Here is a 22,418-nt window from a genome sequence, read left to right as displayed (position 1 = left end):
CAGTAATCAGACTGTATGATTAGTTTTTTTACTTTGAGTTTTATCAGCAGGTAAAATACCAATAATAATAATTATTATAATAATAATAATTAGAGAAAGACAGATATGAACACATGCATCCTTATAAAGTTATATGGAAGATAAAATGAAATAAAACAAAAGTTTAAAAGGTCAAAATGATTAAATTTATACTTTAATGATAACACTATTTCTTTAGTCTTTTAGCCTTTTTCTTAACATAGTTTTAGTCCAGCGTTTGTCTCTAGTTTACTTATTTATTAATTATTTATTTCCACATATTTTATTTACATTATTTAAGCATTTTTATCATTTTAATTTTCTCTTGCGGCAATTGGTTTTGTCTTTACTTCCTGTTCTTTGTTTTATTCCTTTTTAAAATTACTATTATTATTGTTGTTGTTATTTTTCCCTCTTTTTGTCTTATTATCAGCTCGTCAATCAAATAACAGTGAAAGGTGCTATATTAAAAAAATGTGATTGATTTATTGGAACTGTTTTTTTCTGGCATGAACTGACTTCCATAAGTCACATATTATTTAGTATGTAAAAATCGCTGATTTGAAGAACGTCAACCTTAAGTCAGTGTGTCTAATATAAAATGATAAAAACTAACCAGAGTGAATAATTATAGACTAATCCTTAAACAGGCAGCAGTGGAAAATGAGATGTAAAAAAACCCATAATTGTGTTACTAGTTATCGTATTTGCACCTTAAATAAAACATTTCCACTAATATTTTTTTTTATATATTTTGGATTTTATGAGTTGTATCTCCACCAGGATTAATTGCCTCTATTCAGATATAAAAATAGCCATAATGGTAAAAATAATTAAAGTGCTTTCCCTGCTCATTAATATCACACATACTAGTTTCTAAACTGATTTTATCATTTATATCAAAGTATAAACCTACAAGCTTAAATTCTACCAAATTAAAGACACATACAGCTGAACAACCACCTTAACTAATCATTCTGCTAACAGGCTGTTTAAGGGTTAAATGTGGAAGATAAATGCTATGAAAATGTCTCCCGGTCAGAACTCCGTTAGGAAACCGGTGATTTTAACGGGGATTGATGCATCACCGGGGCAACACGAACAACCCACCGGGACATGTAACCGGTCGATAACTGTGGAGCCTTTTGGTGCTTCCGGCATAAAGAAAAACAAACATGCATCATTTATATGGATAATATTTCAATTTTTCACCGTTTGCATCGAATCAGTTCGCCTATTGTCTCGTTACCGCCCAGTCACGTACGTCCCGATGCAGCTGCAGATATCGCCAAATCTCCATAAAACATTACGTTATTTGGCTTTAAAATTCAGTTTTTATTAAAGATATATGCTTTTTATCAATGCCGAATGAAACACTGGCTCCGATTGATTCATAAGAGATATTAAATACCGACCATAGCAGGCTGTGCTGATGCTGACAAACGATGCAACATTAAAATAGCAGATTTTTAAAGGAGGTCTGGTGCCGGCGGCTGGCTCTTAGCTCCCCGCTGCAGCAGAGCCCAAACACGGACACACGGACACACAGACACCCGCTGGAGGTCAATGAGCTCTGTGTTCTTACCGTTCACACACAGAAAGAGAGAAAGAAAGAGAGAAAGGACCGCTGAGAGAACCGCCGGGCCCTGCCGTTACTCCATCACGACATTTGACCGTGAAAACCGGAGACTCGTCTCCTCCGGTCGGAGGCAAGATGTCGGACTGTCAGCTGACTGCAGCCCGGTGGCCGCGTCCCGTTCAGAGCAGCAGCTTCCTCCACACAACCCTTCACTGGAGATACTAATACTGAGCTTTATACTGCTAAATATACTTTATACTACTCTATACTGCTTTATAAAAATGTTTCTAAATACATTTACTACAGTAGTCTAGTACAGTCTGGGGTACTTGTACTTTACTGTAGTACAGTTTGAGGTACTTGTACTTTACTGTACTACAGTCTGGGGTACTTGTACTTTAATGCAGTACAGTTAGAGGTACTTGTACTTTACTGTAGTACAGTTTGAGGTACTTGTACTTTACTGTAGTACAGTTTGAGGTACTTGTACTTCAATGCAGTACAGTTAGAGGTACTTGTACTTTACTGTAGTACAGTTTGAGGTTCTTGTACTTTACTGCAGTACAGTTTGAGGTACTTGTACTTTACTGTAGTACAGTCTGAGGTACTTATGCTTTACTGTAGTACAGTTTGAGGTACTTGTACTTTACTGCAGTACAGTTTGAGGTACTTGTACTTTACTACAGTACAGTTTGAGGTACTTGTACTTTACTGTAGTACAGTTAGAGGTACTTGTACTTTACTGTAGTATTTCCATGTGATGCTACTTTCTACATCTCAGAGGGAAATATTGTACTTTCTACTCCACTACATATATTTGACAGCTTTAGTTACTTTTAAGATGAAGATTTGACACAATGGATAATATAACAAGCTTTATTTCATTTCAATAATACTACTACTAATAATAATAATACTGCAGTCCTTTTACTTGTAATGGAGTACTTTAACATCACTGTGTTGGTACTTTCACTGCAGTAAAGGATCAGAGTATTTCTTCCAGCTCTGACAAACCAGCTGCTGCTCTGATCTCTCTCTGAGGCAGCAGAGCAACGGATTGGGATGCGGCCCTCTCTCCTCTCTCCTCCTCCCTCCTCCTTCCTATTCCTCCTCTCTCCTCCCTCCTCCTCTCTCTCCTCCTCCTCTGTGTCTCAGGAGAAAGGAAGCAGTGAGCTCGGCACATGAATCATCATCATTCACACACAGCAGGCCTCAGTCAGATCACACCGACCTCGAACGCAGTACAGCAGCTTCATGATGTGTTTCAGGTCTGACATGATGAGGCTGCTTTAAATATTAGATTTTTTCCTTCTGCTACAGTTAAAGCACATAATTATTATTATTATTATTAATTTCACATTTTCTCAACAAGCTTCGAATGAGAAGAAAACACTTTGATCACTGTTGATAAAAATCCTGTTTATTGATTATTGAAGCTTCAGATTGTTCACACATCCAATCAGTAAAGTGTGATCAATGATTTCATGTTCAGATTGACTTCATCCACACAGTCAGTTAGTTTAACCCAGAATGTCAGCTATGTACAAGAACATCATTAATGATTATTATCATGATCATTACAGTTTGATTGAACATTTCTTTATGAATTTACAAAGTGATGAGAACAAAATATCTGTGATGAAGGAAGTTCTGCTGTTTTCTCTGTTTAAGAAACAACAGACACAAATACATCAATACAAACATGAAACTAACATTTAGAACAAAGAGAAGTTAAAAACATGGTGATGAGCAGTGAGAGCCTCCATGGATAAAAACACACAGGAAAAAGTCACATTTAAAGAAACTGAACATATCAATGAAACATAAAGTAAACAAAGTGTTGAATATCACTATTAGCATGTCAGCTGATCTCTGAGCAGCTCAGAAACATGGAGACAAAAACATGAAGAATTACAACATCTGACACATGAAGTCTGAAATAACTTCTGTCTATTTCACTTTACACAACTCAGCTGTGGATCCATAAACATAAAATCCAGCATAGAGAGGCTGAGTGAATGTGGTCTGGACTCTGTGGAGGAGAGTCATGGTTTCAGAGACGCTGTAGAAGGACAGAATACCTGCTCTGTGATCCAGGTACACTCCGACTCTGGAGGAATAAGGACCTGAGACGAGAGTTAAGATGTTGTTAAAGTAAAATCCATAACTGTTAGTGTAACACCATAAAGACCAAGATTTGTCATTACGTCCAAATGAAGATTCATCTCCTGCTCTGCTGATATTCTTGTATGCGACTGCTACACTAACTGCTCCTCTCCTCTCCACCTCCCAGTAACAACGTCCAGTCAGACTCTCTCTACTCAGGACCTGATACTCATCAGTGAATCTGTCTGTGTGACTAGAATAAGACTGTTGTTGTTCCGTATATTCTACTTTTCTGTTTCCCTCAGATAATAACAGCCGTGTGTTTGCTGTGTTTGGATCCAGAGTGATTTCACGTGAATATTTTAAGAAATCAGCTCTGGTCTTGGGTTCTGGTTCTGACAGTAAAACCACTTCAGTCACTGTCAGTGAGATGTTTGTCCATTTGTCCCTCAGGATGTCCTGTAGTTTATCTCTGAGCTCTGACACAGCTGCTGTCACATCCTCAAAGTATCTCAGAGGACGGATATTGATGCAGGATGAGTCTGTAGGTTCACTGAGTTGTGACACTGAGGGGTAGTTGTGTAGAAACTGGTTGTGATCCTCTGTGTGTGAGAGCTGCTTCAGTTCAGCGTCTTTCCTCTTCAGCTCAGTGATCTCCTGCTGCAGCTTCTCCTGAAGCTCTTTGACTCGACTCACTTCAGTTTCCTGCTGGGATCTGATCTGCTGCTTCACATCAGAGCTTCTTTTCTGGAGGAGACGGATCAGCTGAGTGAAGATCTTCTCACTGTCCTCCACTGCTTTATCAGCAGAGCGACTGATAGCCTCCCCCTCCTGTTGAAGCAACTTCACATCTTGCTCTCTGTCCTGGATTCTCTGCTGGATGTTTAGTCGACTCACCTCGAGCTTTCTCTGCCTCTCAGTCCTTTCTGCTGCAGCTGGGACTGTGTCGTGGCCTTGATGTTCATCCACAGAGCAGAGATAACAGATACTCTGCTGATCAGTACGGCAGAACATCTTCATCACCTCATCATGACGAGAGCAGATGTTCCCCTGGAGCTTCTTGGAGGGCTCCACCAGCTTGTGTTTTTTAAATGTAGGTGATTCATAGTGAGACTGGAGGTGATTCTCACAGTAAGAGGCCAGACACTGCAGACATGACTTGAAGGCTTTCAGCTTCCTCCCAGTGCAGACATCACAGGCCACATCTTCAGGTCCAGCATAGCAGTGATCAGCAGGAGCAGCTTGGAGTCCAGTCTTCTTCAGCTGCTCCACTAAAGCTGCTAACATGGTGTTTTTCTTCAGGACAGGCCTCGGTGTGAAGGCCTCTCTGCACTGAGGGCAGCTGTAGAGCTTCCTCTGATACTCTCCATCCCAGAATCCTTTAATACAGCTCATACAGTAGTTGTGTCCACAGGGAATAGTCACCGGATCCTTCAGTAGGTCCAGACAGATCACACAAGAGAAGGATTCTCGGTCCAGCTGATCTTTCTGCGCCATTTCAGCTCTCAGAGGCAACGACTGTCTGAGCTTCACTTCCTGTTACTAAACTTCCGTGTTTCTGCAGAAATGCAGCCTGACAGCTCTGTGCTGCATCACATGTTGGTTACACCCATCTACAACCTGTAGACCTGAGGGGAGGGAACAATGAACTCTGATCCCAGAGTGGAGCTTGTTGTGTTTAAAGAACAGGGACGGTTATCAGGACGAGGAGCCGCACTGTGGATTCAAACTGTGTTTCCTCATTTACAGTAAAGTCTCAGTTAGAAGCTGCTCAACATTTTACTTTACTGCTATGTATAAATACTCCATTACAAGTAAAAGTACTGAATGAAAAATCCTCCTACAGTAAAAGTACTGCAGTATTATGAGCGATGTAGTATGCAGTATTACAGTAAAAGTAGTGGTTTGGTCCCTCTGAATGATATATTATTATATATGACATCATTAGATTATTAACAATGTGTTGTATTTATAAAGCTTGTTATATTATCCATTGTGTCAAATCTTCATCTGAAAAGTAACTAAAGCTGTCAAATAAATGTAGTGGAGTAGAAAGTACAATATTTCCCTCTGAGATGTAGAAAGTAGCATCACATGGAAATACTACAGTAAAGTACAAGTACCTCAAACTGTACTACAGTAAAGTACAAGTACCTCAAACTGTACTACAGTAAATATAAAGTTTATCAAAGTATTTGCTGTTTGTTTCTCAGTCAGTTTAATGCTCTGATATCATCCACAGTGTTCAGTTAAATGTCTTTGGGAAAAAAAAGTTTATTTCGTGTTTAATCCGATGTTTTGTTTTATTTTTGATTTTGTTGTTCAAAAGTGCAAAAACTAAAACCTAAGACCTCTGGGTTTTGATTAAAATATTCATTTTTATTATATTTGTTTTGCTGTTTTAAAAAAAAATGTTCTTTGTTATTTCATTATTATTCAGCTCTGGAGGATCATTTCTGTTCCTGCAGGATTTATGATATCACACAAATTATTCTTCAAATCAAAACAGTTTTTAAACATCTGAAAGGTGCAGCGTGTATGATTTACTGCCATCTAGTGGTGAGATTGAACATCTACACACTTCCCTCACCCTTACGGTCGCTAAGAAACACACACACATAACAAAACAAAGAGAAAGGCCAGTGTTTGGTTTGTCCGTTCTGGGCTTCTGTAGAAACTCACCTACGTATATATAAAGGTTGATTCTAGTTGCAGGTGATTAAACACTAATTAAAACACACTGAAAACTATATTCCTTTTCTGATAAGTCCGTTCTACCCAGGCGGGGAGTTCTGGTCCTCTGAAATGAGGCCAACGCGGAAGTAACTTAAAACTGCATTCTATCAAAAGGCCACCAGGGGGCGACCGTTTTGGTGTCAATAGGACTTCCGTCTCTATACAAGTCAATGGAGAATTCACCAACCTCTCACTTGATTTCTAACCTCAGTAAACGTTTTCAAGATGTGTTTATGGTCTCAATCGCTAGTTTAAAGCCTTCTTCAATGCAGTTTGATGTTCATTTGGGACATTTTGACCTCCCTGATTTTATATTGGACGATAAATACATGTATTTATGTATATTCATTAATTAATTATGTACCTATTTATGAATTTATTGTATTAATAATATATATTCTAGAAGATAAAGCTAACTATTTAATACATGGATATATTTAATATGTGATAAGTAGTCTGTAGGAAAAAAATGATAAGGAATTCATTTCATATTAATACGTGTTTATGAATTATTATGTGAGACAACATTTATAGAAATAAGGAAGTCATAAATAAACTGCACCTTTAAAACATCTTTGTATAAGTAATTGAGGAGATTGTGCAGCAGATATTTCAGGTGTGTGTTAGTGTGTTTATTTTCCTGTAATCCTGAACACAACATTCAATCACTGCTCACAATTATTTATATTCTTCATAAACTCTGACAACAAAAAACAAAAAAAACAAAAACCCAAACAAAAAAAGAACCACCATGTTTTTATTTCCATCTCTCCGCTGCAAGTGCACGTCAGGCTTCGGTTCTCCTAAAGTGCTGCATGGTTAAAGTTTCACCGACAGGAAGGAGAGGATCGGGAGTGTGAACACAGCCGCTGCCTCACAGTTAAATAAACACGGATCAGCTGATTTTATTCTTTAATCGACACATTTACACAAACAGTCGAGTCGTGTGAAGCTTCGTCCGTCTCACTTCTTCTTCTTCTTCTTCCAGAGAAATGTCTTTTTATCCTCTCAGAAGTTTAAATGTCTTAATTTTCTGGATCATTAAAAGCCCCCCCCCCCCCATCACCCCCCTCCTCCCTTCACACACAGACAAACATCTGGATCTTCGTCTCAGACAAACATTTCATCACGACGTAGAACAACCAGCTTCAGTCCGACTTCGCCGCGCTGAGTCCGAGCTCCAAATAAAAACAAAACAAAAACAACGTCCGGCGTCTGATTGGCCGACAGTCCTACGGCTCGTCCAATCACATGTCAGACCACAGGATGGCTTTACTGCCTTTTTCCACGCTGGCGACGAACGTTCCCGACGGCGACCAGGACACTGAGTTGATGGCAGAGCTGCAGACAGACGAACAGTTACACTCAAAATATTCATCAATTAAACTGATCAGCTGATTGTCAATGAAATGTTGAATTCTTATATTTTTACAGGGATGAAGAAAAGTATTCTTTATGTACTGATATGTGGATATAGGTATGTATTCATAATTTATTATGTATATATTTCAGGCGGGGAGTTCCGGTCCTCTGAAATGAGGTCAACGCAGAAGTAACTTAAAACTGCATTCTATCAAAAGGCCACCAGGGGGCGACCGTATTGGTGTCAAAAGGACTTCCGTCTCTATACAAGTCAATGGAGAATTCACCAACTTCTCACTTGATTTCTAACCTCAGTAAACGTTTTCAAAATGTGTTTATGGTCTCAATCGCTAGTTTAAAGCCTTCTTCAATACAGTATGATGTTCATTTGGGACATTTTGGCCTCCCTGATTTTATATGTGACGATAAAGCAGGGTATGCATTAGGGCGTGGCTACGTCGTGATTGACAGGTTGATTGGTTCACAGGTTCAGGAGGGCGCCTCATGCTCCTCCTGATGCCCATATAAGTAGAATCCCTGTTTTTATTTTTCCCAGCATGCACCTGACATTTTCAAGATGGCGCTGCTCAGATCCGATATTATTGGCCTCCGAGCAGCAGTCCACAAACCAATGGGTGACGTCACGGATGTTACGTCCATTTTATATACATACAGTCTATGGTTTTGACTCTTAACTGTCGTGGAAAATAATCTTGTGTGTTACTGAGCGTCTGGGATCAGTCGGATTCTTACTTGTGGCTTTTGTCCAGAGTTTTGTCGACCTTTCCCGTCAGAACGTTCCAGATGTACAAAGCGCCGTCAGCTGATCCTCCGGCGATGTAGCTGCCGTCAGGACTGAAAACAAACAGACACAAACATTCACTGAGCTTCTACTTCACCGCTTTTATCCACCAATCCTGCAGAGGTTTCAAAGTAAAAGTCTAAAATGAAGAACATACAGCCTTTACGACATGTAAAGACTTTTAATGTGAAATATGTGCAGGAAGTGGTGAGTTTTATTGACAGCGATAAAAAAACCCCAGCAAACTCTGAATGAGCTCATTAGTGAAGCTGCAATGATTGATTCACTGATTAGTCGTCAAATATTAAATTAATCACCAACATCTTTGATAATTAAATTATTTTAGAGAAAAAAGAAGCGTTTCGGAGTAAAAGTACTTCAGTTGTTGTGTTGAACTCACCTGAATGTGACTCTGGTCCAGTCGGCTCCACACTTGAAGCCCTGAGCACTGAACACACAAACACAGCAGAGATTAAGACAACAACCACACAGAGACACAGAGACACACACACACACACACACAGGTGTTGCTGTACCTGAAGGTCTGTCTGACAGCGTTGGCTCTCAGGTCGATGATCTTCACCAGGTCGTCTCTGGTGCAGGTGAGCAGCTCTGTGCGGTCGTGGTTCAGGTCCAGAGACGTGACCCTTCCCAGCAGCTCCAACTCCTGGACTATAGTCTCCGCCCTGATACACACGTAAATATATACACACACACAGGTAAATATATAATATATTAAATACTCGTCATTTGAACTTCTGTCTCTAAAAAAAAAAAAAAACTTTTCTGTCCGAGTCGAATCTTTTTTTTTTTTTTTTTAAACCTTTAAACTGAAAATCCTGAGGTGTAAACAGGAAGCTCACCTGCTGTCCCAGAATCGAACCTTCTTATCGAAGTGTCCGCTCATGATGCACTGCTCCGTGCACACAATGTCGTTACAGCTCGAACCTGCAAACACCGTCTTGATACCTGCACAGGTGAGACGGACAGAGGTGATCGGACCAGGTTGCTATGGTAACATCAGTCTGACAAACATTAGCCAAGTCGTAATTAAGTCGTATTATTAAGAGAATAAAGTCGTAATATTTATAAAGTCGTAATATTTAGAGATTAAAGTCGTAATATTTTGTGAAGTCGTAATAAAATCGTAATGTTTAGAGAATAAAGTCGTAATAGTCGTAATAAAGTTGTAATATTTAGTGAAGTCGTAATATTTAGTGAATAGTCGTAATATTTAGAGGATAGTCGTAATGAAGTCGTAATATTTAGAGATTAAAGTTGTAATATTTTGTTATGTCGTAATAAAATCGTGATGTTTAGAGAATAAAGTCGTAATATTTATAAAGTCGTAATAAAGTTGTAATATTTAGAGAATAGTCGTAATGAAGTCGTAATATTAAAAATAATCTGGTAATAAAGTCGTAACCTCTTGATGGCAGCTGACATTAAATGATTAAAAAAACAAAAAAAACTATGATCGAACCAGGTTGCTATGGTAACACTGTCTGACAAAAAACAGCCAATCACGTACAGACTTTGCTGCGGAGGTCCCACAGTTTAAGTGTTCGGTCGTAGCTTCCGGAGGCGATTCGAGCGTTGTCCAATAGGAAGCGAGCTGCCAGAACCTTCCCGCTGTGACCCGTCAGAGTGTGCTGAAAATAAACCACGTACACTTAACGTCAGCTTTAACATCAGCATCGAAAAATGAAGAAAAATATTCGTTAACAAGAACGAAACGAAATGTTTTAACTAACAAATAAAAACTCAACGATAACGTGAAAATATCGTTTGAATCCGAACTACAGCTGCTGTGGTCTCAGTAGAAGGGTGAGATCACCGTTCAGGCCCCGCCCCCTCAGCCTGACGCTCCTTTCTGATTGGTTCTGTCGGATGTCACTCAGCATCACACTGAGCCAATAGGATCTGAGTACAGACTCAGAGCTGTGATGTCACATCCTGTGTGTCAGCAGCTGCTGGGACCAGCGCTGCACTGCTAGAGCATGCTGGGAGCTGAGAGCAGGGCTGCTGGGAGCCAAAATGGCGGCTGAAGGGGCAAAGTATCTGAGCTTCAGACCTTTTACGTAACATCACTGACCAGCAGGGGGCAGAGCTGCAGCCACGCTAACACTCAACTGATTTACATGTTAAATACTACTATCAGATAATTAATTTATAATATAAATAATAATCAGTAAGTCGACATTCAACAGAACATAAAAAAGGAACATGATATTATATAATAATTTTGCAAAAATTATGAATAGTTGCTTTTTAAATTAGGTAATAACATATTTTACATTTAAAAACAATAAAATAAAGTTGAAAAAAAAATTGCCAACAATTTTTATCTGTAAATTATATTAAGTCATTTTTTAAGCCTTCCTTGTTTCCTTAATGAGATACTCCAGAAACCATTTAACTTCCATGAAAAACAAACAATAACAAATGTTTTATTTTACATATAAAAACAATAAACAACAATTTTGATCTGTAAATTATATGAAGTCATTTTTTAAAGCAAACATTTTAATATTTGCTTGTTTCCTTCTTCCTCTTCTGTGTAAAGTGTAACATTCATTTTTTGTGGTTTTGGGCCAAAAAAATAAATTTAATTGTCTCTCGACCTTTATGAGCAAAAGAAAATAGTTTCAGAATATAATAAAATATAATAACAGTGGCAGCTCGATTCGTAAATGCAGGAAGTAATGAGGGGTTAATCTCCATGGAAACAGAAACAGCTGACTCACCCTCAGTCTGTAGTCGTCTACGGTCCAAATCCGACTGGCGAAGTCGTTGGAGGCGGCGAGCAAATACGAGCCCTGAAAACACAGACACACAAAATAAACATCAACTACACACACTACACATCAAATACACATCAACTACACAAAATACACAACACACAGACACAAAATACACATCAAATACACATCAAACACACAACTACACAAACAGACACACAATACACATCAAACAGGAAGTGAGACTCACTGCGCTGTCAAACTCGATGCTGGTGATTCCTGCGTTGCTGCCGGTCAGAGCTCCTTTAGGCTCACAGCGACCTGAACACAACAGTCAGAGGTTAAAGGTCAATGCAGCAGTCGGAGGTTAAAGTTCAACACAGCAGTCGAAGGGTTAAAGGTCAACGCAGTTATCGGAGGTTAAAAGTCAACGCAGGAGGTTAAGGGTCAACGCAACAGTCGGAGGTTAAGGGTCAACGCAATAGTCAGAGGTTAAGGGTCAACGCAGCAGGTTAAGGGTCAACGCAACAGTCGGAGGTTAAGGGTCAACACAGGTGGAGGTTAAGGGTCAACGCAGCAGGTTAAGGGTCAACGCAGCAGGTTAAGGGTCAACGCAGCAGGTGGAGGTTAAGGGTCAACGCAGCAGGTGGAGGTTAAGGGTCAACGCAGCAGGTGGAGGTTAAGGGTCAACGCAGCAGGTGGAGGTTAAGGGTCAACGCAGCAGGTTAAGGGTCAACTCAGTTATCGGAGGTTAAGGTTCAACGCAGCAGGTTAAGGGTCAACGCAGCAGGTTAAAGGTCAACGCAGCAGGTTAAAGGTCAACGCAGCAGTCGGAGGTTAAGGGTCAACGCAGCAGTTGGAGGTTAAAGGTCAACGCAGTAATCGTAAACTTTGAACTCCTTTAAAGTGTCCAACCTGAGACGACGTCCCACAGCTTCACGCGCCGGTCCATCCCTCCTGTTGCTAGGAGACGGGAGCCGGGGCTGAACCTCACCGCGTTCACCTCGCCGTCGTGAGCGTCCTGCAAACACACACACACAAAGGACACACACACACAGAGAAACACACACATTTAACTCTGAGCTCAAACTGAAATTGTCTCAAACATGTTTTTTAAATTTCGGTCTCAGCTTGAAAACTTGAGATCAGCCCCCCCCCTCCTCCTGCTTCCCCCCCGATGCTCCTTTCTGATTGGTTCTGTCGGATGTCACTCAGCATCACACTGAGCCAATAGGATCTGAGTACAGACTCAGAGCTGTGATGTCACATCCTGTGTGTCAGCAGCTGCTGGGACCAGCGCTGCACTGCTAGAGCATGCTGGGAGCTAAGAGCAGGGCTGCTGGGAGCCAGAGGGAGCGGAGGAGAGGATTCTGGGTAATCAGACCTTTTACTGCTCATCATTGACCTTTGACCTTAATAACAATTTGCTCATCTCGTTTTAATCCTGCTTTAATGTATAAAAAATAGAGAATAGATGGACCATAAAATAATGATTGTGAATAATGTTAATCAAACATTTATGAATGTGAATTGGTGCACAGACAGATTATGAGTCAGAATATGAACAGTGTGTAAAGGGTTAAATCTCATATGGGTCGCTTCCTGAATCCAAATCATATGGTGGCAGATTTTGTGATATCAGCAACAATCTAATCAATATAATACTGCATTGTGAAGAAACTTGTGATTTTCCTCCCGAGTTATCAGCAGCTTATCACTTAACCTCTGACCTGCTGATTGACTCGATGCCAGGCGGGGAGTTCCGGTCCTCTGAAATGAGGCCAACGCGGAAGTAACTTAAAACTGCATTCTATCAAAAGGCCACCAGGGGGCGACCGTTTTGGTGTCAAAAGGACTTCCGTCTCTATACAAGTCAATGGAGAATTCACCAACTTCTCACTTGATTTCTAACCTCAGTAAACGTTTTCAAAATGTGTTTATGGTCTCAATCGCTAGTTTAAAGCCTTCTTCAATGCAGTATGATGTTCATTTGGGACATTTTGGCCTCCCTGATTTTATATGTGACGATAAAGCAGGGTATGCATTAGGGCGTGGCTACGTGGTGATTGACAGGTTGATTGGTTCACAGGTTCAGGAGGGCGCCTCATGCTCCTCCTGATGCCCATATAAGTAGAATCCATGTTTTTATTTTTCCCAGCATGCACCGGTAATTTTCAAGATGGCTCTGCTCAGATCCGATACTATTGGCCTCCGAGCAGCAGTCCACAAACCAATGGGTGATGTCACGGATGTTACGTCCATTTTATATACAGTCTATACTCTACTGTCTGTTAAACTGAGAAATCTTCACTTTGATTTGAGTTTTCTTTTTAAATAATCCATTTTATTGATCTGTGACTCTGCAGGTTTGATCAGCGTTTTAATAACCATAATCATCGCGTGCAGCTACTCGATGACCAGCTGATACTTACGAACACGTGCAGCGCCGTGCACGGGACTCGGACGTCGGCGCAGCAACCCGACGGAGCCTCGGTGGCCTCCGGTGACGAGAAGGAGTTGGCAGTTCGACGCCTGCTGAGGAGACGAGCAGAGTGAGAACAGCTGGACACGGTTTATACTCTACATTTAAATTAATTAGACAAAACAACTTCTATACAAACACGAACTAATGTACGGAGGTTTGAGTGTGACAACATTTTAACATTAAAATTTAGATTTAAAACATTTAATGCTGCAAAAATGTTCATAATCAATAATCTGCTGATATAGTATAAACATTCATTATTATTCTCCACTTTATGATTCATTATCAAAATTACAGCTGTAATGACTTATTGATCAATTACTATCTACTGGCAACTACTTTCATCATCAATTAATCTGTTGATTGATATTAACATTAATATATTATAATTAACATGACATTTTTTTTATTATGTTATACATTATATTTTATTATAACTATATTATTATCATTATAATTAATTGTCATTGATTCTAGTCTCTTAAACATAAATACTTTGTTTTAATGACAATAAAAACTGATTTCTGATATTTTATGGGTCAAACAACTAATCAATAAATCTGAAAAATAATAATTTCTAGCTTCAGCTCTGATCTAATATCCGGTCTGTTAATTGATCAGTTAATTGATTATTTGTTGCAGCTCGACGAACAGTGTGAGAGTGTTTTAATATTATTGATCTGTGGCAGACAGGAAGTGTTACTGCACATGCTCAGTAGCGTCCGCCTCACACAGAGGAGCAGCTTTAATACACAAACGCACATTAACTGTTAGTCGATCAGTTCATTGATTAGATTTGACAAGAACAAAAAAATATAAAAAAATCCCTGTTTTAAATAAATTATCTTTTACTTTTATGTCAATAAACTGGCTTCATGTTATTTATTTATTTTGGTGCTTCAACTATTTTAGTGTAAATTCACCAAACAAACATCTTCTAGTAAACCAGGTTTAAAGTTGGTTTCTATAGCAACTGATGTCAGTGTCAGAAGATACTTTAAAATGTTTCTTTTGTTCAATTTTGGGAATTTATTTATTATTATTTTACATTTTAAATATTTTGTCTGCATTGGGAGCTGCAGATTAGAGGTGGACATTAAGCTCTAATAATAATAATAATAATAATGTTTAACTTGTGTCAAACTATTAATTAATAAAGAGCCTAAAAAGGGGAAAATAATATTATAACATATATAAATATAAATCACATATTGATTATTAATATAATATTGATTATTTAAGGCTAAAGCACTTTTTAAATTATGACGAATTAATTCATATTTTAACAGTTTAATTTAATTTTCTGCTGACACTGATACCCGTCTGCTCTCCATATACTGGGAACATGTTTAGAGCTGCAAACAAACTATTCCCTGTTATTGATTAATGTCCTGATTGATTAGTGATTGATCACTTTGTCTAAAATATTCGTCTTGTTGAGCCAAACCAAAGAGACAAAACTATTCAGTGCAGCTCTACACATGTTATCAACTCAAACTGTCCTGTTGTTCATCTCGAACACAGATAAAAAAACTGTCTGAAGTTTTAAAAACACACAGGAGCAACAACATCATGCCTCATCATCAGATTATTGATTTAGTATTGGGATTATCATCAATAAATATTCACTACAAACGTCATTGTGTGTTCACGCTGCCGGCAGACCGATCGACGTCAGCCAATCACAGCTGCTTACTGAAGGGTTCAAACACCTGGGCGGCCTTTAAATTAACTCTCAGGATTTTTATTGATACTCTGATCATTTGTTTCTTTATTTAAATATTACTCCTGTTTAAAAAGAATACATTCAGAACTGATAAACTCGATAATATCTGAGTGGAAATGACACGAAAACACTCCTGACTAAATACTGAGTGAAGTTTATAAAGAAGTCGTCGTATCAGTCGGTAACTCTGACCCAAAGTTATCAATAATTTGACCAGTTTTAAGATAAGCTAACACAGTTCAGCTACTTTCATATTTAAGCTGTTTAATCCACAGATGTATAAACTGGAAACTGCCTCGTTCAGTCCTCTGAAAGCTGAATAACTTCCTGTGTCTCTCCCAGGCGGGGAGTTCCGGTCCTCTGAAATGAGGCCAACGCGGAAGTAACTTAAAACTGCATTCTATCAAAAGGCCACCAGGGGGCGACCGTTTTGGTGTCAAAAGGACTTCCGTCTCTATTCAAGTCAATGGAGAATTCACCAACGAGCAGCAGTCCACAAACCAATGGGTGACGTCACGGATGTTACGTCCATTTTATATACAGTCTATGGTTCTAACGAGGCTCTAACTTAACGAGGTTCTAGACTAACTGGACTAGCTGCTGGCAGCGTGAACAGCTGAACACACGTGATCTTTCACCTGGAGTGTGGAGGGACGAGTCCAGGCTGAACACACTCAGACACGCTGCAGACACACAGACAGACAGTAGAGACACAGAGTGTCAATCACAACATGGACAGTCTCAGACCCCCAGAGACCAGGACAGTCCCAGACCCCCAGAGACCAGGACAGACCTGGACAGGAAGGTGGACACACGGGACGGATCTTACAGCTACGTACCCAAATATGTTGGAGATGGAGTCCAGCAGACCTCCAGGTGGCACCTGAGACACCTTCTTACTGTAACCATGGAAACAGACTGTTAAACACCTTAAAGTCTGTGTAAAGTAAGAATAAATATGTGTTCTGAGTTTGACATACCACAGAAAAGTGTGTTGTTAACCACCCTGCCAAATTTGAGTGATTAAAAAAAAAAATCGCCAAATATATGAAATTAGGCTTCAAAGTTGTGTAAAAGTCTGCCTCTGTCTCTGCTCCCAAACGCTGAAGCCCCGCCCCCTACCAAGTGTCACCTGTCAATCAAAGTCACCACCTCTACCCGAAACATGGACGCTATGTCTGAGAGCTTTCTGCTGCTAACTCAGCGGCTAACTGGCTAACTGTACACTGTAGTAGTAGTGTGCGCAGAATGTATTTATACCTCTACAGCAGCAGGGCGGGTTTATGCTAAGCCTAGCTCCACAATTCAAATCTAAATGGTTGAAATGCTTTTTACACATTTAAAAAAAATACATTTATGACCTATTTAATGTGTTTAGAAGAAAATGTCTGAATTCACTTTACACAGTCTTTAAACACCAGCCGAGGTCTCAGTCCTGATTAATGAGAGATTAATTCATTACAATGAGGTCACGTTAAAGATGTGCAGCTCCCCATGAACAGTGATTAAAGTGCTTTAAATAAATCATTAAATGATGATAAACACTAAATATTTTACCACCTAAAGTGTATTTAAGTAGACTTATACAAATAATTACTTTATTTAAGACATCAGGAGTATTTCTACATTTTAATTATAAAGCATTGTGTTAATATTGAGCAGGATATTTCCTAAAAACAACATTTTTTCTAAGCAAGTTTTGACAAATGGTGTAAAACTTAAGTGGATTTTATATTTATTCCACATTTTAGCTCACATCTGTTTTTCGGAATATAATAAGATGGTTACACCGAGTCATTGACCCGTATATATATATATATATATATATGAGTGTACCTGGACTGTGATGCCGTTTTTGACCTAGAGCTGAGCAGTATCAATTATCACAATATTTTTTTTATCAAATACCTCTATATCGATATTTTTACAATATTGTAGAGATGACTATCGGTGCTTTCACAAAATATTTTCACTGTGAGATTTTTGATAAATAATCATCAGTAATGTGGATTTAATGACTAAGTGGTTAAAGGTAGATAATAGAACAGTCTGTTAAGATCCGAATATCACATTTTTACTGTAATGCAGCCTTTAAAAGTCAGAAAAGACACCTATTCCATATCATGATATTCAAAATCTAAGACAATATATATAAAATATCCATTTATTGCCCAGCACTAGTCAGGTGAGTCACAGGTGCGTCTTACCTGGACGTCCGGCTCAGCGGTCGGTTCGGCGACGTCTCTCCGCCTCCTTTCCCAGAATCCTCTGCCAGCACCTCGATGTCGTCGTCCCTGAGGAGAGAAGCGGGTCAGCACCTCTGTGTGACATCAGCACAGTAAAAGTGAGAGTTTTGGGTACTGACGGGTCGAGGGGCAGCGGCTCTTTGGCGGCGTCGGCCAGCTCCTTCTGCAGTTTGGCTTGTCTGCGTCTGAAACATCAGAGAGGGTCAGAGGAATCGAACGCACGGCGAACTGGAACCTGTGTGTGTGGGGTGGGGGGGGGGGGGGTCCGTCTCACCTGCTGTCCTTCTCGTTCTCGGCGTTGAGGCGGTTCGCCTCCTGAGCTTTCTCGGCCATCCAGCGGGAAACCAGCTCCTGGTTGTCCTCCGTGGTTTTCCTCAGCTTCTCCTCCAGAGCGCTGAAGGTGATCTGCAGCGCGTCGTACTCGTCCTTCAGCGTCTGATTGGCTCTCTCCAGATCCTAAACGCAGCCAGGAACAGCATCATATTACACTGACTACATTCATTTAATGTGTTTTAACCAGGCGGGGAGTTCCGGTCCTCTGAAATGAGGCCAACGAGGAAGTAACTAAAAACTGCATTCTATCAAAAGGCCACCAGGGGGCGACCGTTTTGGTGTCAAAAGGACTTCCGTCTCTATACAAGTCAATGGAGAATTCACCAACTTCTCACTTGATTTCTAACCTCAGTAAACGTTTTCAAAATGTGTTTATGGTCTCAATCGCTAGTTTAAAGCCTTCTTCAATGCAGTATGATGTTCATTTGGGACATTTTGGCCTCCCTGATTTTATATGTGACGATAAAGCAGGGTATGCATTAGGGCGTGGCTACGTGGTGATTGACAGGTTGATGGGTTCACAGGTTCAGGAGGGCGCCTCATGCTCCTCCTGATGCCCATATAAGTAGAATCCCTGGTTTTATTTTTCCCAGCATGCACCAGAAATTTTCAAGATGACGCTGCTCAGATCCGATACTATTGGCCTCCGAGCAGCAGTCCACAAACCAATGGGTGACGTCACGGATGTTACGTCCATTTCTTATATACAGTCTATGGTTTTAAGACAGAAGAAATGTAAAAACCCTTTCCACAGCAACATGAACATAAATTCAAAAATTAAAACTCAATATCTTCACTAATCAATAACTGATCAGAAGGTCTCAGCTTGAAAACTTGAGATCAGCCCCCCCTCTCCTCCTGCTTCCCCCCCGATGCTCCTTTCTGATTGGTTCTGTCGGATGTCACTCAGCATCACACTGAGCCAATAGGATCTGAGTACAGACTCAGAGCTGTGATGTCACATCCTGTGTGTCAGCAGCTGCTGGGACCAGCGCTGCACTGCTAGAGCATGCTGGGAGCTGAGAGCAGGGCTGCTGGGAGCCAGAGGGAGCGGAGGAGAGGATTCTGGGTAATCAGACCTTTTACTGCTCATCATTGACCTTCAACCTACATCACGTCTGTGGATGTTTATTGATTATGTGAATAGTTGCTGATTGATGGCTGCAACATGTTACTGTGATATTTAATCCTGTTGGGCTGGGCCATTATGGCAAAAATATAAATCACCATTAATTGAACTTTTAACCTGGATTACGATTAATGAACGATTATCTCCTCCCTTGATGAACAATTATGTATTTTCAGTTTCTTTAGTTCTGTATTTTACACTGCTGCCCTCACACATGAGGATCTTTAGGGAGGGAAATAATGATGTTTTAAGGTTTACTTGATCAGAACTATGAAAAGATCATGTTTGGGTTCAAATGATCATTAAAGATATGCAACCTTTGCTGTCATGGCAACAGTGAACACCAACATTAGAGTTTCTAAATGTCGGTTTCCATTATTTTTGATTAATTGCTCAGCGCTAACTCATGGTTCAGGGTTATAAGCTTCAGCCTACAGAAACCGCTTTATTTATTTATTTATTTATTTATTTATTGTCTTTGTGTTTCTTACCTGCAGGAAGCTCCGGAGCTCCCGACAGTCTCCCTCCAGCTTAGAGATCTGCTGCTGATAATCCAACATCCTAAAACACACAACAAGGTTTATGTTGTTATTATTGAACAGCTGCTGCAGGTAAACACTTTAAAAACACACACTCTAAATACACACACACAAACACTCTAAATACACACACACACTAAAAAAACACAAACATACACAGACATTAAACACACACACAAGAAAAACACACACACACTAAAAAAACACAAACATACACAGACATTAAACACACACACAAGAAAAACACACACACACACACTAAACACACACACATACACTGTGGACTCACGTGGCCTCGTTGCTCTGGATCTCTTTGTCTTTTTCTTGAATCTGATTTTTCAGTTCGATGACGTTCTGAGCGAGCTGCAGGGAGAAAAACACACAATCACACACACATCTTAAATATTAAAACATTTTATTATTTCACACTAATAACAACCTCCACTCAAACAGTAATGATCCAGTTCCTAAACTCCTTACAGGAAACTCAGTGAAGAAACCTCCTCTGATGTAACACACACACGTTACCATGGCAACAGCCAATAATAGTCAGAGAGAGGAAGAGAAACCAGTTTAAACCACAGAGACCAGTGTGTGTGTGGTGTGTGTGTGTTTATGTGTGTATATACGTGTGTATATGTATGTATATATATATATATATGTGTGTGTGTGTGTATATGTATATGTATGTGTATGTACCTGTGTGTGTGTAATTATGTGGTGTGTGTGTGTGTGTATGTGTGTGTGTGTGTGTGTGTGTGTGTCTGACCTCTCCTCTCTTCTTGTGCAGCTCTGTCAGTTCTTCTTGATGTTTGATTCTCATCTGAGACATTTCCTGCTGCAGAGCGTCACTGCGACCAGAGTCTGCCCCCGAACTGCAACACAAGACCACAACACGCCAAGAGTCAGGCTAAAGGAACACGCTAAGAGTCAGGCTAAAGGAACACGCTAAGAGTCGGGTTAAAGGAACACGCCAAGAGTCGGGTTAAAGGAACACGCTAAGAGTTGGGTTAAAGGAACACGCTAAGAGTCACGCTAAAGGAACACGCTAAGAGTCGGGTTAAAGGAACACGCTAAGAGTCAGGTTAAAGGAACACGCTAAGAGTCAGGTTAAAGGAACACGCTAAGAGTCAGGCTAAAGGAACACGCTAAGAGTCGGGCTAAAGGAACACGCTAAGAGTCGGGCTAAAGGAACACGCTAAGAGTCAGAGTCAGGTTAAAGGAACACGCTAAGAGTCAGGCTAAAGGAACACGCTAAGAGTCGGGTTAAAGGAACACGCTAAGAGTCGGGTTAAAGGAACACGCTAAGAGTCACGCTAAAGGAACACGCTAAGAGTCACGCTAAAGGAACACGCTAAGAGTCACGCTAAAGGAACACGCTAAGAGTCACGCTAAAGGAACACGCTAAGAGTCACGCTAAAGGAACACGCTAAGAGTCACGCTAAAGGAACACGCTAAGAGTCACGCTAAAGGAACACGCTAAAGGAACACGCTAAGAGTCGGGTTAAAGGAACACGCTAAGAGTCACGCTAAAGGAACACGCTAAGAGTCAGGCTAAAGGAACACGCTAAGAGTCACGCTAAAGGAACACGCTAAGAGTCACGCTAAAGGAACACGCTAAGAGTCGGGTTAAATGAACACACTAAGAGTCAGGTTAAAGGAACACGCTAAGAGTCGGGCTAAAGGAACACGCTAAGAGTCGGGCTAAAGGAACACGCTAAGAGTCGGGCTAAAGGAACACGCTAAGAATCAGAGTCAGGTTAAAGGAACACGCTAAGAGTCGGGCTAAAGGAACACGCTAAGAGTCAGGCTAAAGGAACACGCTAAGAGTCACGCTAAAGGAACACGCTAAGAGTCACGCTAAAGGAACACGCTAAGAGTCACGCTAAAGGAACACGCTAAGAGTCACGCTAAAGGAACACGCTAAGAGTCGGGTTAAAGGAACACGCTAAGAGTCGGGTTAAAGGAACACGCTAAGAGTCAGGTTAAAGGAACACGCTAAGAGTCGGGTTAAAGGAACACGCTAAGAGTCGGGTTAAAGGAACACGCTAAGAGTCAGGTTAAAGGAACACGCTAAGAGTCGCGCTAAAGGAACACGCTAAGAGTCGCGCTAAAGGAACACGCTAAGAGTCACGCTAAAGGAACACGCTAAGAGTCGGGTTAAAGGAACACGCTAAGAGTCGGGTTAAAGGAACACGCTAAGAGTCACGCTAAAGGAACACGCTAAGAGTCGGGTTAAAGGAACACGCTAAGAGTCACGCTAAAGGAACACGCTAAGAGTCGGGTTAAAGGAACACGCTAAGAGTCACGCTAAAGGAACACGCTAAGAGTTAGAGTCAGGCTAAAGGAACACGCTAAGAGTCATGCTAAAGGAACACGCTAAGAGTCGGGTTAAAGGAACACGCTAAGAGTCGGGTTAAAGGAACACGCTAAGAGTCGGGTTAAAGGAACACGCTAAGAGTCAGGTTAAAGGAACACGCTAAGAGTCGGGCTAAAGGAACACGCTAAGAGTCGGGCTAAAGGAACACGCTAAGAGTCAGAGTCAGGTTAAAGGAACACGCTAAGAGTCGGGCTAAAGGAACACGCTAAGAGTCAGGCTAAAGGAACACGCTAAGA

General features: G+C 40.5%; 2 protein-coding genes and 3 non-coding genes across 7 annotated transcripts in view; all 5 read right to left on the bottom strand.

Annotated features, from left to right (window-relative positions):
- Positions 1–3,028: 3,028 nt before the first annotated feature.
- LOC133980002 (E3 ubiquitin/ISG15 ligase TRIM25-like) lies at positions 3,029–5,200 on the bottom strand. The gene has a single exon (XM_062418560.1). It carries the CDS (start codon positions 5,198–5,200, stop codon positions 3,548–3,550), a length of 1,653 nt encoding a protein of 550 aa, XP_062274544.1. The 3' UTR covers positions 3,029–3,547.
- Positions 5,201–7,049: 1,849 nt separating this feature from the next.
- Positions 7,050–22,418, bottom strand: part of atg16l1 (ATG16 autophagy related 16-like 1 (S. cerevisiae)) — a 19,814-nt gene continuing 4,445 nt past the window's right edge. The window contains exons 4-21 of one of the 3 annotated variants that reach the window (XM_062418545.1): positions 20,572–20,677; positions 20,092–20,165; positions 19,755–19,824; positions 18,076–18,257; positions 17,921–17,986; positions 17,763–17,849; positions 16,395–16,454; positions 16,194–16,238; positions 13,777–13,876; positions 12,260–12,365; positions 11,595–11,665; positions 11,351–11,422; positions 10,135–10,255; positions 9,467–9,572; positions 9,140–9,289; positions 9,004–9,051; positions 8,555–8,656; positions 7,050–7,780 (exon numbers count right to left, since the gene is read on the bottom strand). In XM_062418545.1, the coding sequence (XP_062274529.1) occupies positions 7,687–7,780; positions 8,555–8,656; positions 9,004–9,051; positions 9,140–9,289; positions 9,467–9,572; positions 10,135–10,255; positions 11,351–11,422; positions 11,595–11,665; positions 12,260–12,365; positions 13,777–13,876; positions 16,194–16,238; positions 16,395–16,454; positions 17,763–17,849; positions 17,921–17,986; positions 18,076–18,257; positions 19,755–19,824; positions 20,092–20,165; positions 20,572–20,677 (1,660 nt within the window). In that variant the 3' untranslated portion in view covers positions 7,050–7,686. Of the gene's footprint in view, positions 7,781–8,554; positions 8,657–9,003; positions 9,052–9,139; positions 9,290–9,466; positions 9,573–10,134; positions 10,256–11,350; positions 11,423–11,594; positions 11,666–12,259; positions 12,366–13,776; positions 13,880–16,193; positions 16,239–16,394; positions 16,455–17,762; positions 17,850–17,920; positions 17,987–18,075; positions 18,258–19,754; positions 19,825–20,091; positions 20,166–20,571; positions 20,678–22,418 lie in introns of all 3 variants that reach the window. The other 2 variants (XM_062418546.1, XM_062418547.1) reach the window with 2 other exon arrangements.
- LOC133981186 (small Cajal body-specific RNA 6) lies at positions 10,416–10,699 on the bottom strand. Its single transcript, XR_009925252.1, has one exon. It is a non-coding gene; the product is annotated as a small Cajal body-specific RNA 6 (non-coding RNA).
- Positions 12,467–12,750, bottom strand: LOC133981184 (small Cajal body-specific RNA 6). The gene has a single exon (XR_009925250.1). It is a non-coding gene; the product is annotated as a small Cajal body-specific RNA 6 (non-coding RNA).
- On the bottom strand, positions 18,952–19,235 carry LOC133981185 (small Cajal body-specific RNA 6). The gene has a single exon (XR_009925251.1). It is a non-coding gene; the product is annotated as a small Cajal body-specific RNA 6 (non-coding RNA).

This window comes from Scomber scombrus, chromosome 5 (assembly GCF_963691925.1).
Source record: "Scomber scombrus chromosome 5, fScoSco1.1, whole genome shotgun sequence".
NCBI lineage: Eukaryota > Metazoa > Chordata > Actinopteri > Scombriformes > Scombridae > Scomber > Scomber scombrus.
This window is presented reverse-complemented; position numbering and strand designations above follow the sequence as displayed.